The following is a 17,531-nucleotide window of genomic DNA, read 5'->3' as shown; positions in this document are numbered from 1 at the left end:
AGTTGTGAGTGCTTTATTACAAATAAAAATACAGAATAAGAATTCATGTTACTGGTCTTAGTTTGAAGATAAATGCATGAAAAAATGCTGTGGAATAGAGCACTGACTATTTGCATATATTCTCAAATACAAAATACAAATGAAATTAAGGCTGGGGGAGGAGAAAGAGGCAGGTAACTGCTTTTTGCCTTTGTAGGTTATCCCCAGGAGAGAGGCTTGAGGAAGAGGCAAATACCCTTGTCCCAGAGTATGTATGTGGTTTGAACAAACTTGTACTGGCTTACTTCTGGAAGTAATGATGTTATGGCTGTACATGGAGAGAAACTGGGCCTTTTCTGAAAGTTGGTGGCAAGCTGCAACTCAAGAGTGAGTTAAAGGAATAGCTCCTTACACTGCTCCTGAAAGAAAAGCACTGTGAAGTGTTATGCTGTAATTGTTCAACTATTTAGTCTTCAATCATCCTTCTGATAGATCAGTTTTTAGTCAGAAAGAAAAGTATTTTCTCTAATGACAGTTTCCTGCCAGAGCTTGGGTTCAGCTGTGCCTTGCCCACGCTAAGGCTTCTCTTGGAAGAGTGCGCTGGCTGCTATTGACTGCTATGGAAAACATACCATGGTTCAGTGCACGGCTGATTTGTGACACAGGGTGAAGAGATATTGTGCCATTGCTTGGGGGTTTCAAGGTGCCTCCTATTTCTGGTTCCCTGGGGTGGGAGAGAATTACCTTTCTGCACAGTGAAAGCTAGCAGATTGACTCTTCAGTGGTTAAACACAGTCTGACTGTCCTGCTTGTATTTTATTTTAGCTTTATGATGCTATTGATCTTACATATCTTTCTACATATTGCTTTTTGGATATTTGGAATGCTACTTGATGTATTATTGTTCCCTGAAGTTTTTGAAGCCATCATTTTCATAAATATACAATAGGAGATGGTAAAGCAAAAAAAAGTTCCTATTCACACTTTTAGTTAGTTCATGAAGCAACAGCACATCCATTGAAATTTAAATGAAAATGGGGACTGTGTCACACACTATAGCTCTCTGGAAAGCTACAGTGGGAGTCTAGCAGTCCAATTCATTCCTTTGTAGAATGTACTAAGGCTAATGGTCTTGCTGGGAGTAAAATATATTTTTTGCAGAATGGTTCCAGGAACAGACGTTGCTCTTTACCAGAAAACATAAAAGAAAACAAATGCTTACTGTGTCTTTAGTATGCTAAATATGAAATTCTTTGCACAATGGAATGTTAGCAGTAGCCATAATCATGTTTTCCTTTCATCACCTAGTGAACATAATTTTAAGAGCGGACTGCTGTAATTATATCGCAGATAAAAGGGAGCAGAATTTCTGTATAATATTATAGTTGGCCTGATTGTTTTGTTGATAGGGAAAAATAAAGAGAGACTGCATGAATACTTATTTAATGAACATATTTATTAAGCAGTGCAGACTGTACATAATGCATTTGACTTTGCAGTAGACTTGTTTTCTTCAAGCACCTTTCTTAATATTTTACTACAGCTATTATGTTCCCTTCTTATCTGTCCAGCTATTCAATTATTTGTATAGTATGTCTATAGCACAATGCCAAAACGTTTAGCTTAACTACAGCTGCCAGTGCAGGTACAATCAATGTCAGCATCCACAGACTCCACAACATCCTCAAATGCAGATTTCTTATCGCTGCTTTTCTGCCATTCCAACAGGCTTACAGCAGTTTCTGTCAGAAGAGCAAAGCCATTGTTAACTAACATCAAGCAAATTAACACATTTCAAAGAAATACTGTTTTGATGGCTGTCAACTCCCTCATCAAGTAAAGAATGAAATCCTGCCCTCACGACTGACATCTGACTGACTCATTGACTTGGAACAGGATTTTCATCCATGATATAATTACTGTAATACTTCCCTAAACCCCAAATGAATTGCATTTCATGAAGCACAAAGACAAAAGAAGGCTATGAACGTGCTGGAGGTAGCCCCTGTCAGTGTAAGACCACCACATACCACTCCAATCAGCAATCACTTCTGTTAGTGCTGCATATCACTGGGTATTTCTGCTGACTGTTTGTCGAAGTTCATTTCTGAAGGGTAAGCCCTTTGGAGAATTTTCAGAGGTTCATAAACTTCTAATTAAAGTTTCCCATATATTGTGAAATCTGGCAGAGAATTGTCAGTTGCAGTATTAACCTTACCACACTGCTTTATCAACAGCAGCTTGAATAAGCCATATTCCTTAATGCTGAAATAATCTAAATGGAATAATGTTATTCATCCTCCCAATAAATATTCCTAGCTAGTTGGAGGTTTATCATTGCATCTGGAAGATTATTAGGACATCCATTTAGATTAAGTTTGTATAATGAGAATGTGTAAAGCTTTTATAATTTTACTTCCATTTGTTTTATTCCTTAGTTGGACAGTACATTTCTAACATGCCATCCCTCATCACAGGGAAATATGGACACTGCTGTATGAGTTCAGGTTGCATCAGTCACTTATCTTCTGAAAGGTTAACACTCTCCGTGGCTAAGTTACTGTCCAACATTAAGTGGAGGATTTGATAAACTGGATAATAAATATTTACCAGAAAGATGCTGAGATGCTTTTAAAAATGTACATTATATTTTCAGGTTGTGAAATGAGAAATGCTATAAAATGTCTGAATTCTGTTTTTTATATACATTACGCCTCTTACTCTTGGCAGACTGTGGGTCTGAGCACATTCATATCCATGTAGGAAATGATTTCCTTGCAAACTGGATTGTGGCTGAGTAACTGATCCCCAGGTGTAGGCCTTGTGGTATGTTTGAAATATAAACCAATATGTGGACTTAAACTTGGAGTGATGCCTGCCTCAGTCAAGTTCCTAAGGGCATAGTCTTGCTGATTTGAGGACAACAGGAGAAATTATGCATTCTTGTACTTAATTTTATCCTTGCTCCACTGGTGACAGTGATGGGGTCCTTGAATTCTGAAACAACAAACTATCATCTCTGAATTCTCATATAAAGAGTCGAGAAAAGTTCTTTGTCCTGTGCATGCATGGTCCTAGACTGAGAAAGGTGAAGATTTCTACTGCTTCTACGACTTCTCCAAGTCATTAGACAAAGAACGAAAAAGGATAGTTTTTAAGTGCTGGCCTTGTATTCCTATTGATCCTTAGCCTAAGAAAAAGTAATCAATTTAGTAAGCTAAAGAATGATAAATGGCATATTTTTTCTTCCTCCTCCCTCTCCTCCTCTTTTTATGCTTCCTCTTCAGGATAAATAAATAAATAAACAAACAAATAAGGCCTTGGTTAGAAGTATTGCAAACAGACTTCCCAGTCCCTGCTTCAGTAAAGGAACAAGAGAAGCCTGCAGTTGCTCTGAAAGTAGCACTGGCTGCAACAACTAACATCTTTTTTTCTGATTTTCCTCTTTTCTCAAAAAGTTTTGTGAGAGAATGAGACAGCTTTATTATAGCTTAATATTCTAAGGCAGTGAGTGGTCTGGGGTCACGACACTTCAGAGATACAGACTTGGATACACAACAGAAATCTGTGCAACATGGATATAACAAGATTTTGGAAGGATTTTTGTAGAGGGTGGGTTTTTCTATTTATGAAATAATGTGTCTATTCTCATCTCAGGGAGCCATCAGAAAACTATTAACACTCTCTCTGTGCTTCTTGTTGAATAGGCTGTTGCAGATATTTGACTATTATAGAGAGATCCTGTCTGCTTCTCTGGGCTGATTCAGCAAATTGCAGATATTAATAACACAAGCAAAGTGCAAAGTTCTACACAGATGTTTAAATTCAGACATAAATTACCCTGTCCTTTCCAGTACTACTCAACACAGGGGTGCATTGGCTCCAGTGAAACCACACTGGATTATCTCAGCTAACAATGGATTTGGCCAGCAATGGTTAACAGAGAACAAACCACTTCAATAGATACTTATAGATACTTCTAATGGTAGAACTCCCTGTAAGCTATATAGGTAATTCATTAAAAGACTTAGGAAAGAATGCACATGAAATATCTGTAGGTTCCAGGTTGGATTCTCCTTTCATGACTTCCTAACTTCAGTGTGAAACTGTATTAGACAATGTCTCATATCCTGGTATAAACGAAATGAGAAAAAGGTTTGTGGTCTTTTGTTTCTTGTTTTTCTTTTTTTTTTTTTTTTTTATTTTATTTTATTTTTTTTTATTCGGGGCATGCGTATGTGTGTATAAAATACCTTAAAAACCAAACCATTTTCTGGAACAATCTACAGAAACTTCCAGCAACGTGTTTTTTGCTGATGTATTGCACAGCAGCATAGCATGGTAGTCTAATTACAGCACTCCTGTCACACTACCTGACTGACTTTCAATTGCCTTGCCTGCCCTGGTCTACACAAAATTGCAGGCTGTAATGTACATAAAGAGACTCAGTGTTGCTTATTTCAACTTTATGGAGATCCTGAAGACATGACAAATTTTATTTTGTGATTTTATTGATTGCTGCTGCCCCTTTTACATCCTCAAATGTTTTTCTCAGATGATGCTACCTGGCTTTTAGCTGGCCAGCACTGTCAGCAGTTATAGCAAATACTAATGGGATTAAAAACAGCAGCTCAGAGAGGAGCCAGAGCAAAATACAGGTCTGTACATGGCTGTGCTGTGTTTTGTTCTTTCGAGTGCTCTGACAGCTCCTGCAGTACATGACACACAGAGGGAGAAAAATACTGTACCTTTTGGGAAGCAGTGGAAGCCAACCTTTACTGGAGCTTTTTCGACTGGAGTACAGTCTTTCATACATTTCAGTACTGGGTCAACAGAGTAGCACGTAGATTCCTCACCATCAATAGTAGGATTTCGATTCAGCTTCACATAACTGCGCTGCAGCTTGCACCCTAAGAGGAAAAGGAAAGGTAGTTAAAACTGTAGAAATAAATCCCAATCGATCCTTGTAATAATAAAGGTCCATATTTTCTCTTCAGCTTTTATTAAAACACAGGTATCTGACAAACCATTTTCACAGTAGCGAGGTTATCAAGATAGGACAATAATAAGTTGAGGAAAGAGTCTGAAAGGGGAGCTATTTTTAAAATCTAATTGCACAATAGAACCCAAATGGAATCATGTATACTCAGTTTTTTAGAACTACATAATACACAGAAAATAACCTCTCATGTCTGAAAGCTATTAAGAATAGATATGGCAAGCACAATGGCTACTTCATTGCATTAGGAAAAATGTCAACTGCAGTGAATGGATAAAAGTAGGGCAGCATTTATTTAATAACAACAAGGATAATTTTTGTATCGGATGATTTTTATAATGCTGCAATTATCTCACTAGAAAGGTATAATGTAACTTAACAGGATCCCAGCTACGGCTCTGTTTCCTGACACACAGATAAGCATAATTCTGCTGCCACTGAAGTCAAGGAGAAAGCAACCATTAACTTCAATAAAATTATTTCAGGTCCAAGGTAAATGGAGACCTACCAAACAAAACTGTATTGATATTATGGGAGTTTAACACTATTTTTCCAGCTAGGTGTGAGATGAAGCTCTTTACAGTGGAAGTAGTTCTAAATATTTTCCCGAGTTTGCACCCTCACATGGTGCAGAACAAAAATGAATTTTTTTTGCACTTTGGAAATTTACATAAGTGTAGGATCTGACACTGCATTCATAGTCTGCAACTTCTGTGGTGAAATTAAGTCTGCGGACAACAGCTGGAACTGTTTTGGTACAATGGTGAAAATCACACTTTTTTTCAGTGGGAGGGAGATTAGGGTTGATTTTGCCTCTCAAGAAAAAAGCTACTCAGTGTAAGAAATAAATTTCAATTATTTAACATTGAATTGTACATGAGACAAAGACTTTTGCTGGAGTATAATTCTCTATATTCTCAAGCAGTGTTTTAAACAGTGAGTGGTTAATAAAGTTAAAATGGATACATATGGCTAATGAAAATTCTAAGTGAAAGGTATCTATTATTTCTAAGTAAAAGGTTATCTACTGCTTAAAAAAAATATTTTCTAGATGTCAGCAGAGGTAAAGTGAAATCATAATCTATCCAAGCATAAAGTTTTTCCAGATCCACTCACCACCAGAGCAGGTTTCTTCTAGCAATACCCATGAATGAACAAACGCAGAAGAGCTGCGTGCCAGCCTATGGTTTGGCATGAGGAGCTCATTTTCCTTTTCTCTGTCATTATTACCACAAACTCCACAGGTCTTTCCTCTCATCCATGAAGCAACTGTAACCTGCAAAATAGCACACCTTTGTAGTGAAAGCTGAAGTGCTGGTCTGTCACACTGGCAAGGTACTAGGCAGAAAGAAAGCAGTAACCTTGAAAGTAAGTGCAGTACCTCAAGATTTACACCATCAAAAGTCACCTTCTTCAGCCCGAGTGCTGGAACTTCCACAGTAACTGTTTTTCCATTTTTATAAATTTTAACATTGTCTGTAAAAAGATGGTGAATCATACAGTGATCATCTTAAATTAATGGAGAAACTGTATGACAGAAAACCCACCACAATGCATTTTCCTTCACAATGATAATTTTACTGCTACAGTTAAATATGTATATTTAAATGGAGAGGAAACACAAAAATAGAAGAAATAATATATTTTCAAAAATATTCTACTACTGTTACCTATAGTTGGAACTGACTTCTGTATGCAGTCTGCTAAATTTTGAAATGATAATGACAGTGGTGGTGCTCCAGCTAAATGTCTGAATTAAAGCATCTCTCTTTGACTATAGCATGAACTTTTTTTCTGAGCAATCACCAGCCTGGGTATATAATAAGAAAGGGCTTTGTTCACCTGTCAGGTATGCTGGTGGAAAGTAAGTGTGTATATACTGTAGGAAACATGAATGTGAGTCACTACAAAACTTAAAAAAGTAGTCTTTAGTTTTCTCTTTGAATTAATTCCACTTGTGTTTTTTTTACAATGAGATTTTTCTGTGAAATTTATAAAATCTTGATATTTAGTTCCCAGGTCAGTCCTGGAAAACTGGGTATCACAGCTTACCTTTTTCATACTCAGAACCTCCACTGTTTGATAGAACTCGTTCTTCATTGCATGCCACAAGGAGAGATGAATTTGAGGCAGGACAGATTGTGATGTTCCTTCAGAAAAAGCAAAAATAAAATAGAATAAATTAGTGGTTAATTTAAAATGGGAAAAGTATAGATATTTGTGACTATCTGAATTTGAATGAATGAACAAGCAGTTTTCTTTCCGAAGTGCAAAATTCTTTGGGACTGTGGGCTTTAATATTCAACCTTTAAAGAAAAGACAGCGTGAGAACTCAGTGAGCAAGTTATCAGATATTGGTGGCTGTGGAATTCAAGACAAGAGCAACTACACCATAGAGCCTCAGTCAAGGATCCCTTCTGGAAATTCTGTCTTTCCCATATGTCTCACTGAAAACCAGTTTCAGCTAGAAACTGGGTATCTCCCACTCCCAGAGTAACTCCCAGAGAAACTTTATACCTATACCTATAAGCCTCAGTATAAACCACACTTACGTTGATGTTGTATTTATGTGAACCTCTCTTGAGAAAGATTGAGGATCAACCTTTCTTGTAGCAATGATGAATTTTGGGTGTTCAGTACAGTCTTGAACCACCACCAGGTTGCAGCTTTTATTGAAAGAATACGAATAACTCACACGATCAAATGTTTTGAAATCTCTCTCCCTGATTTCACACGTGGCTGCAAAACAAAACCATAAAAGGAATGGCAGATGTGACCACTGTATGTGTTGCTGTGAAGTACTGAAAAGACACCTCTATGAAACTGAACTACCCAGCAAACAGGAAGAAAACTTCACCTCCTTGGCAGAAGCCAGAGTCTGTAAGGACATGAGAACACTACAAAATAATTACCTGCTGTAGACTATACTAGTATTGATTTTGGTTACATGCCAAACACAAAACTCAAGCTAACAGGGACTAAAATGTACAAAATTCTTGAGAAACTGGATGCCATAACAAACTGTGATAAAAACCCCATTTGCCACAGGAGTGCTAGGCACCAACCAGGTAGAGACTCACGTGGCTCCTTTTGGAATAAAATAAACTGGACAGAAAATATGTGGACTCTCTTGTGCCCATCACCTGATGCCTCTCAATGCAGAGTTGGCACCTTCTCAGGAGGGGCAAAAGACAACCTCCAGTCCTTGAAGACAGGAGTAATTCCCAAGCTCTGAATGTTTACAGCAGTTTGAAGCCTTTTCATTCACCTGCTAAAAAACCCGCTTCTCTGTGAGGGAACGAACTGCTGGAAGCAGGGCTAAAGATGTATGCTATGTTCCCTATAAGATCATTAGAAGGAAAGGCAAGGCCCAGCCATGGCAGGGTATGGATCTACACACATTGCTTATTCATGAGACAAACATATAAGTAACATTTACATTGATCTTCTTGTGCTATTTGTGAAGCTATTTCAGGAAATAAATTCCAGGCAGTGATATCTCGAGTCTCGTAAGCTGGAGATGGGCCTAAGGGCAGAGTGAATGGCAATCGGAATCCCTGACAATAAAGTGTTACCTGAAAAAGCAGAAATGAAAATACATTAAGATAAATTGAACCATATGCTCAAGATATGACTGCAAAAAACCCCCACTCTTATCCTGGAAAAAAAACCCCTTGAAGATGTATTTCTACAATTGCAGTTGTGTTAGTCTTGGCAGAATGCACCCTAACCTTCAGCTTTTGTGAGAAATCATTATCATCTCTTCTAGTCATACTTGACTTTTTGAGAAATTGTTAAGAACACTGAAAAGTAACTGATAGAGATGAGTTTAAGTGATATTTGAGTGACTTAAAAAATAAGCTAACAGGTTGAATAACTGAGATGATGGATGTATTTGGAAAAATGAATCTCATCCATTAAGGGCTGAAAACCAGCATGTTCAGCATTGGGGTAAGATCCTTCACTGTAGCTACAAATTATATTTGCCAAGAGAATCAAACGAATGCCTAATGCACCAACTTCCTCATGATCATGTATTAAAGATCCTGCAGTACTGGAGCACTGTGGAGGATTAAAGACACACAAGTTTCTGTGTATGAATAGCTGGCTTTTATTAATTTGCCAGAGATCCATAGGCGAAATTATTCAAAGAGGTGCATAGGAATTTGGTGGACAAGGACATCAAGCATGGTTACTGCAGATGTGGGACTGGTGTGCCAAACACACACAGATGCTGTTTGTGGCTGCAGTAGAGTGCAAAGCGTTCTCAAGGCCCCTCTATCTGCTCTGAGACCCTCATTCAAGAGCTAGTCACACTGGGTAAAAATGCATAAAGGTATGAGTGCAGAGCAGTCATACTTGAGATAGTTTGGCCTCACTGCTGTTCTCAGAATGCAAATAATGCAAATTGGACTACAGCGTCTGATTTTCAACTTACTACTGCACCAGGCCAAAGCAGCACAAAATCAAGGGAGCTGTTGCATGTATTTGAACAGCCCCCTAATATAGTCAGGTATATAGCAGCTTCTCTAAAAGGGAATGTTTTGCTTTTTGTTTCTTTACGTTAAGTGTCAAAACATTCTAAGTTGAAAATCATTCAGTGTAAGGAAAATGAAAATAAAAATTTAACGTACCTCAGGAGCTTTAATTACTGTATCAATTGTTCGTGGAGATGTTGCAGCTGCTCTTACTATAAATTCATGAGATGGATTTCTCTGATGTACTTCTGAGAAGCCCAACACAAGTGCTGCACCAGGAATGTATTGCATGAATCTAGAGATAAACAAGATGTTACAAACTCAGGTGCATAAACAAAAGCACACATGGGACGGTGAGAACTACTGGTAGATCCAAAAACTCAAGAAAAAATGGAAGAACTGGAAAGTCAAGAAAATATTACTTTGGGTCAAATTAAATGGTTGATTTTATCCAGAAAAAACACACTGGTTTTATTTTGCCTATTTAAAATGGTTATTTTTTGAGACTGAGTAGAAGAACATTTTAAAACAAAAAGGCATTTTGAACTGAAATAGAAAATAATTTAATATGGAAAATTAAATCAAGCATACATTTTAAATATTTGAAGGCTATAATTTAATATGAAACATGTGGAAAAAGTAGAACACATTCATAAAATGCTTGTGTACCACTGAACTTGTGGTTACCATCCAAGCTCTGCCTGGACAAGAATGTTTGGGTTGAAAAATTTCATCCAATTCTTTCAGTGTTTTTCAAAAGCCAAGTAGGGTAAAAAAGTAAAATGAAAACTTAGGAAATAATGAATTACATACGCTGTGCTTGTCTTTTTTATCCAGGATGGAAGCTTTCCCCATTGCACCTTCAGCTGTGCAGCTGGCTTCCTTGCCAGTTTTCCTGTGGTAGCCACTGCTTCTATCCTGTAATCCTGGCACTCCTTGCCCCATCTCAGTCTGGCCTTTGTAAACAAGGAAGCAGTCACCCAAAATTCAGAAAAGAATCCCAGAATGAACCTTGACCATTTCAAAATGCAAAATTTTCTTTCACCAATTTGTGCATTGATACTTCATGTTTCCAATATTTTACTCTAAACAGAGTCTCACAGAGAAATTTTGACTTGTAAATGCAAAATATGAGCCACAGTAGGAAAAAAGTTTTCTGGTCTGTGCAGAACTACATATACGTGTTCCTGTCTCAAAGCAGCCACTGAAACATGTTGAGATTTCCTTAGACATGGTAACTTCTTAATCAATATGTATTTTCTTCTAGAAGAGGACTGCACTATAATTTCTCTTTGCCTTCCCCAAGACCTCCTAATTTGAACCCATCCCACTTTCTTCAATACTGAATATCATGCTGTATTTGTTAATTGCAACTGCAAAAAACAGAGGTTTATAAACTCTTGCACAAACATCTCTTGCTCCAAAAAAGCTTATGGGAAGAACAGCACAGGGATATGCAAAAAAGTAAGGACCTATTCTTTCGTTTATGTTGCTCTCTTTGGCATCAACCCATTACCCAACTTTATTTTTTCTATCTTTTCACATAAATCCTAAGAAATACAATGTAAGTATATTTGAGTTATGAGTCTTTTGAAATCACAGAACAGTCTGACTTGGAAAGGACCGAGAAGGATCATCCAACTCCATCCAGAAAGAGTTCAGCTCCTAACTGAATGGCCCTTACAGGGATCAAATCCAGTGTCCTTAGTGTTATCAATACCATGCTCTAACTGGTTGAGCTAAACTTGGGGTCAATAAATTATATACAGAAAAACAGGCAGATTCCCAGACAAGAAAACTCATAGTAAAACAAATAATAAATAGTGATGAAGAAGTCAGTTTTTAATTTTTTAATGCTACTACTGGTTATATTTTGATGTATCTTGAAAATCAGTATTTTTTGCCAGATTTTGAAGTGTGTATTTTTTTCCCACTATTTTCTATTCAAAAGAATGGTGAAACATTTTCTGAATCTTCCCCAACTTTATCAAACATTTCAAAATAAGTATGCCTTTCCTGTTTAATACTCCTAATCAGCAGATTCTTTGTGCCTACTCTGGGCTTTGTAGATGTCTCTCTGTGCGAAGCTGCCTGGGCACTTACCTGTGCTTTCAGAGGCAGTATCACAGCATCAGCACATGCTTTCCAATTGGTTTCAGCCAGCTGAACCACAACTAGTTGCACATCAACTTTGGCAGCATCAGAACGAACATATGCTGTAGCTTGATAACCTTGATTTTTGTTGTCACTCCGTACTGCCTGTGCCACAATCGTAATGCCAGGTGGAATTACGTCTCCCAGGAAGTTGTGCTGAAAAAGAGCCCCAAACCATCTGTGTTTAAGTATTTCTGTGTATTCACTGGAGAGCCTGCAGTCCAGTCAATGTGCATTGATAGCAGGCAGCAGCCCTCGTCCTTCATCAGTTTAGTTTGCAGTACATATTTCTATAGCCACAATATTTAAGGATGAATTTGGTTGCAAACTTAATTGTTCAAAGACGTGATTATTTTGATGAGGGATCCAAGACACTTCCAAGCTAGCTTTATGCATATAGCAAGATTATGTTCATTATGGTAATGTTTCAAATAGTTGCCTACAATGTGTACTAGAGACATTCAGAGTGGTATACACACACTCAACTTATTTTACAATACTACAGTTTCTTCAAACCAATAAAATATTTTGAAGTCCTACTTAGTAGCAGAATTCCCATGACATTGCCTGCATTTGCAGAGCTATTTGTTCTATTATTATGTAGATACCTTTATGCAGTAGAATTATAGAATACTATGTGTGCATAATAAAGGTAAAGGCAATCTGTGCTTAATGGGCCTTCACATTTACCAATCAGTAATGTCCATGGAAAGTCTGATTTTAGTTATACTCTGCATGCACTCATGACCTCCAGTCTACATTTAAAAATAATTAGGCAGACTTATTTATTTCTCCCTCATTTTTACCTAAAGCAACTGATTTTGTATTCTGGGCTTTCACAGGAAAAAGAAAATTATTTCCTCTTTAACTCACAGCTACATTCCCTTCAACATGTATAATTTCCAAATCCAGGCTTTCACATACTGCAAATACCTTCAGAAATGAAGGGAAGGAAACAGACAAACCTGAACACAAGGGGATTTAAAAAAAAAGTTCAATTTTTTGTGGGGGGAAATATCTCAATAAATTTTGACTTTCAATTTACAGACTTTACTTTCAGTGTCCCTCCTGAGCCTAATGCTGTCATCTTGTATGTGCCACCACATCTACAGCTCTTGCTCAGCAGCCAGCTAAGCCTGGCTACTCTGGGTACCACACAGAGCTGTACCTCACGTGTCAGGCTGGAGCCATGGCTGTGGTGGTGGATGCTGACTCTTTTGCTCCTCCTTGAGTTGTGGGCAGAATTTTCTCCATGGTGGTGGTGGTGGTGGTGGTGGCTGCTGCTGCTGCTGTCACTACTACTGCTGCTGTTTCTGTGGCTGCTTCCCAGCTCAGAGGAAGACGATGATGAGCTGCTTGATCCTTTATGATCTGGATGCTATGAAATAAAAATAGGTTAAACATCTATGAGATAGCCTCTAGTTTTACAGTGTAAATATCAAAATCAGAGCTATCAGCTTCACTTTATAGGTAACAGACTTGGGCATATCTAGAGTGTTATTTTTATTTCCATATATAGATATAAATTATGTTTGGTTGGCACATGCCTTGGATCCACCTCAACATCTCTGCTGAAAGAAAGATTGCACAGACACTGATTGCATCATCATACTGTTCGGGTCTAATGCTAGGGAAAATGAAAAGTAACATTTCATAAGTGGTCAAATACATCCATATCCAGAAAAAAAAAAAAGATAATACAATTTTATGAATAACACTATAAATCATCTTCCTCTTTCACATGCAGGATATAGAACAGCAGTACAAGTAACACCTACAAAAGCCACTCAATTATCACCCGTCTAATATATGCTAAAAATACCTCTGTGCCATAATGTGTACTGAATCTGGTTTCTGAAAAAATCCTTGTAATGATTTTGCCATGTGGACATAACTATTCCCATTGGAAGGTCACACTCTTTTATCATTCCCCCATGACCTTGTTAACCTAGTTTTGGCTGCATTTGTGTGTCCTGACCCAAATTTGAGAATTGCAAGTGCTGCAACACCAAAAGGATGTAGTGTAATAGCATATTAGTAATAAATCTACTCTTTTTGTTTATCATCAATATTGTTATTGGGTGTTATGAAATGGTCAAGGGAAATGGCCCAAATAAAGGCCTTCAGTGACAGGCTTGATCACATCAGCTGCAGCTACCATGGCAATGTGCACTTGAATTAGGCACCTACCCAGTGGATGTGAGCAGACTTGAAGCGGAGACTGTATACTTTTGGAAGATGATATTCCTGCAAAATTCCAAAAGAAGTTATTACCTACAGCTCAGTCAAGATCACCTCCTAGCAGAAGTCAAAGTATTAGTTTACCCATTCTGTGGAACTGTGACTACTGCCACTGTGAACTTGGGACTTGACGTGGTTCGTCTCAGCTCTTTGTTCAGATTTGCTGCGCCACCGGGAAGCACCAGAGCTTTCACTGCTGCTGCTGCTACTCTGTGTTTTAGGCTTCTGCTCACGGACACTTCTCTCTCCTTCAGCAGCACTGGCAAGTGGAAATGATGTGGTCTTGGACTGCTTCTTAGCCTTATGCTTTATACCAGATGCTTTGCTACTGCTGCTGCTACCTGCACTGCCTCTGGTACTGCCTTTGCTGCTGCTACTACTGCTTCTGCTGCTCTGGCTGCTGCTACTACTGCTTCTGCTGCTCCTACTGCTACTGCTGCTGCTCTTACTACTACTGCTCTTGCTACTGCTGCTCTTGCTGCTACTACTACTGCTGCTCTTACTGCTACTACTCTTACTACTACTACTACTGCTGTTCTTGCTGCTACTACTGCTATTCTTGCTGCTACTACTGCTACTGCTATTCTTGCTGCTACTACTACTACTGCTCTTACTACTACTACTCTTGCTGCTACTACTACTGCTGCTCTTGTTGCTGCTACTACCACTGCTACTGCTATCACTACTACTGCTACTGCTGCTACTACTACTGCTTTTGCTGCTGCTACTGCTGCTACTACTACTGCTTTTGCTGCTGCTACTGCTGCTACTACTACTGCTTTTGCTGCTGCTACTGCTGCTGCTACCACTACTGTCCCCAAATGGGTAGAACTTCTTTCCTTTGGCTTTGGACTGCCCTGTTTTCAGATTTATCTGGGTGCCTCCCTGTGATGCTCTGTCATCAGAGTCGCTGCTGGAGGGGCTGCTCGTTGTACTCTCGGCACTTCCGCTGGCGCTGCTGGCACTGGATGACGAGCTCCTGTATTTTCTTGTCCCCTAGTCAAGAGCAACATTGGAAAAAAAAATATTTTTCTGTGTTCCTGCAGAATGGCATAAGTAAAATCAGATGCAGACATCTATGAATCTCTGCTGCCTTAGAAGACAAGGTGTATGCTTGATAACATCCTTGCAACACATCACAATAATTCAAAGGCAATTTCATAATAATGTGTTAAACCTACACATAAGCAGAACAACACCCAAAACACTTTTGTGGTAAGGAGTGTGTGCAGCAGTTGTTGACCACACAGTGACATGAAACTGGTATCAGTAACAACAATACTGTAGCTGTCCCTATCTCAGGGCAAGTTGTGTAGTTGGCGTCAGAATATTTTGCTTAAGTTGCAGTAGCTGTAGATAACAGACTACTTTTGGGCCACACAACAGCTATTTTATCTCTTAAAACAGATTTTCAGAAAAGCATGCAAAACCAACCTGCTCCTTCTAATGTCTTTCACTTGCAGAAAGGATGAGTGCAAACAAAAGACCTGCTGAAAGACTTGTGTACCCAAAAGTCTGTCTTTATTTTCCACTTTGGCATAATATCTAAACAAAGGAAGCTACTTAGTAGAAGGAATAAAAATAAGCTTTGTGTAATGTCTCCCACAAATCCAGAAGTGGAATTTTGCAGCAGTACCTGGTCATCAGTGTCAGCAAGGATTTTCTTCACTTTTTTAATTGCTTCTTTTCTCGAAGATGCTTGGGCCTCTGGATCTTCAAATGTTACTAGACGTACCATTTTTGTTGGAGCTTGGTCTCCTGCTTGAATTGTGACTTGTATTTTTTCAATAGGTACCTCAGTGTAGACTGAAATTTCATGACAATTAGTATTACTGTTACTATTAGAAAATTAATGAGAGAATAAGCTGATTTTACCATAATTTATTTAGCCATTTTTTCTCAAATATAAATGTTCAGTGATTATTATTGGTATTGAGCACTTTTGTTAAAAATTTTCTCTAATAGCTAAAGAACTTAATGGAAATCAAATTTTAAAATATTACCATGATACTGGATTCTTTTCAAGTCAATAAACAGAATGATCAGCAGATTTAAGTCAAATGAATTGGATTGTTTAAAGATATAAACCATGGGTTAGAGAATTAAATGTCAAACAGGAAATGAGGCTCAACTCTTGAACACTAAAGAATGGTCCACTGTTTAGGCCATTAGTTTGATACTTAGGAGACCTAGATTCAGTGGCCTGCTGTGCTTTTATTTCTTATGATCATGGATTAAGACATTAAGGACTAGATCCTGGCAGGGTTAATCCATAATTCCCTTTTAGAGTCTGGGTTTTAGAATGTAGCTACAGGACACTGCATCAGATCTGTTGCCCATGTCCAATTGCTTCGTGCTTACATCCCAAATCCAATGATTCAGGATGCATCAGACACACTCTGCAGGCACAGATCAGCTCTGCTTGACGCTGGCCACGCTGAGTGACATTGCTGGGAGAGCTGAGAAATTGCTGCTCAGGCAAGTGGGGGAGAAATGGATTCCTGCTGTGAGCATAGACTGTTGCCAATACTGGCTGGCCTGGTACCTCTAATTGTAGATTTAGTGGTACTTAAGATGCAAAAAATATATATGTACATATACGTCCGTATCTATCTATATGTATGTGTGTGTATATACACACCTCCACCCACTATTTTCTCTTTTATGCCCACTTGTATTTACCTGGCTTGAAGCTCATTCTCAGGGCATGCTCTCCAACTAGGTAATAAAGAGGCAGGTTTTTGATAAATGCTGCGTGTACGCTTTTCTTCTCAATGCACACTTGAACTCCAAACGTACTCGCATTGAAGCACACGGACTGAGCAAATGGCTCTTTTTGGGAAGAAGAGCGTCCAGAAGAAAGGGGATTTCCAGATGAAACATCCTCTGCAGACTGTCTACCCTATTGGATAGCACACACTTCAAGTTAACTCAGACAAAAATGAGAGTAATACCTGCATGTTATGCATCATATTTTGGTAACAGTTACCTGTACTCTGCAGGGGGAATTAACCAGTTTATTTGAGATACCAAGGCAGTGACATAGGACATGGTTTTAAAGACAAAATTATCATCTGAATGTGTTGATTAGACTACCTACTGGAAAAAGAGCTTCAGGTTGTAGGAAATTATATCACAAATTAATTCTAAATATTTAATTTTGTTTTCCTGGAATATTAGACAGTGTTAACAGATTCTTGATAAAACTGAGTGTGCTTTAGAGTGACTGGAGTTCTTTCCTTTGATTTTTGATGTGCCAGATAACAGGACTTTCAACCGTGTCCACAAAAATTCTGACTCAGATGAAGTCTGACATTAATGTGACGCTATATCAATTAAATGGTCAAAACATATAATATATTAGAAATTTCCACTAAAAACTATGTAATTTACATGTGATAAGCAATGCTTACAGAAGAACAAATTACAATTAATTAAAATTGGAATCAAATCCATGAAATGAAAACTATGATTTCCTGAAGCAATGAAGCAAATACCTAAAGACACAATAATCACAAGATTTCATTTCACATATAATTCAGGTTTGCAATTAGTTTTTTTTATGCAGTTTAACATGTCTCACAAGATTCCAGCCTTGCATAAACCCTACCAAAAAAACTGGAATTTCTAGTGATACTGGGAAATGCTCTACTCAGTGCCATTTTTCAGTTGCTGTTCAT

At 38.1% G+C, this 17,531-nt stretch overlaps 1 protein-coding gene across 2 annotated transcripts in view; it reads right to left on the bottom strand.

Annotated features, from left to right (window-relative positions):
- Positions 1-1,416: 1,416 nt before the first annotated feature.
- LOC137479484 (vitellogenin-1-like) overlaps positions 1,417-17,531 on the bottom strand; it is a 72,699-nt gene continuing 56,584 nt past the window's right edge. For both annotated transcript variants that reach the window (XM_068199978.1, XM_068199979.1), the window contains 15 exons: positions 16,534-16,753; positions 15,488-15,657; positions 13,936-14,847; positions 13,801-13,857; positions 12,779-12,988; positions 11,560-11,766; positions 10,270-10,412; positions 9,613-9,751; positions 8,418-8,553; positions 7,531-7,717; positions 7,031-7,128; positions 6,360-6,454; positions 6,095-6,254; positions 4,728-4,889; positions 1,417-1,721 (listed from right to left, as the gene is read on the bottom strand). In XM_068199978.1, the coding sequence (XP_068056079.1) occupies positions 1,603-1,721; positions 4,728-4,889; positions 6,095-6,254; positions 6,360-6,454; positions 7,031-7,128; positions 7,531-7,717; positions 8,418-8,553; positions 9,613-9,751; positions 10,270-10,412; positions 11,560-11,766; positions 12,779-12,988; positions 13,801-13,857; positions 13,936-14,847; positions 15,488-15,657; positions 16,534-16,753 (3,015 nt within the window). In that variant the 3' untranslated portion in view covers positions 1,417-1,602. The remainder of the gene's footprint in view (positions 1,722-4,727; positions 4,890-6,094; positions 6,255-6,359; positions 6,455-7,030; positions 7,129-7,530; positions 7,718-8,417; positions 8,554-9,612; positions 9,752-10,269; positions 10,413-11,559; positions 11,767-12,778; positions 12,989-13,800; positions 13,858-13,935; positions 14,848-15,487; positions 15,658-16,533; positions 16,754-17,531) is intronic.

The sequence above is a fragment of the Anomalospiza imberbis genome, chromosome 9, assembly GCF_031753505.1.
Source record: "Anomalospiza imberbis isolate Cuckoo-Finch-1a 21T00152 chromosome 9, ASM3175350v1, whole genome shotgun sequence".
NCBI lineage: Eukaryota > Metazoa > Chordata > Aves > Passeriformes > Viduidae > Anomalospiza > Anomalospiza imberbis.
Note: the sequence above shows the minus strand (reverse complement) of the source record. Positions and strands in the feature narration are given on the sequence as shown.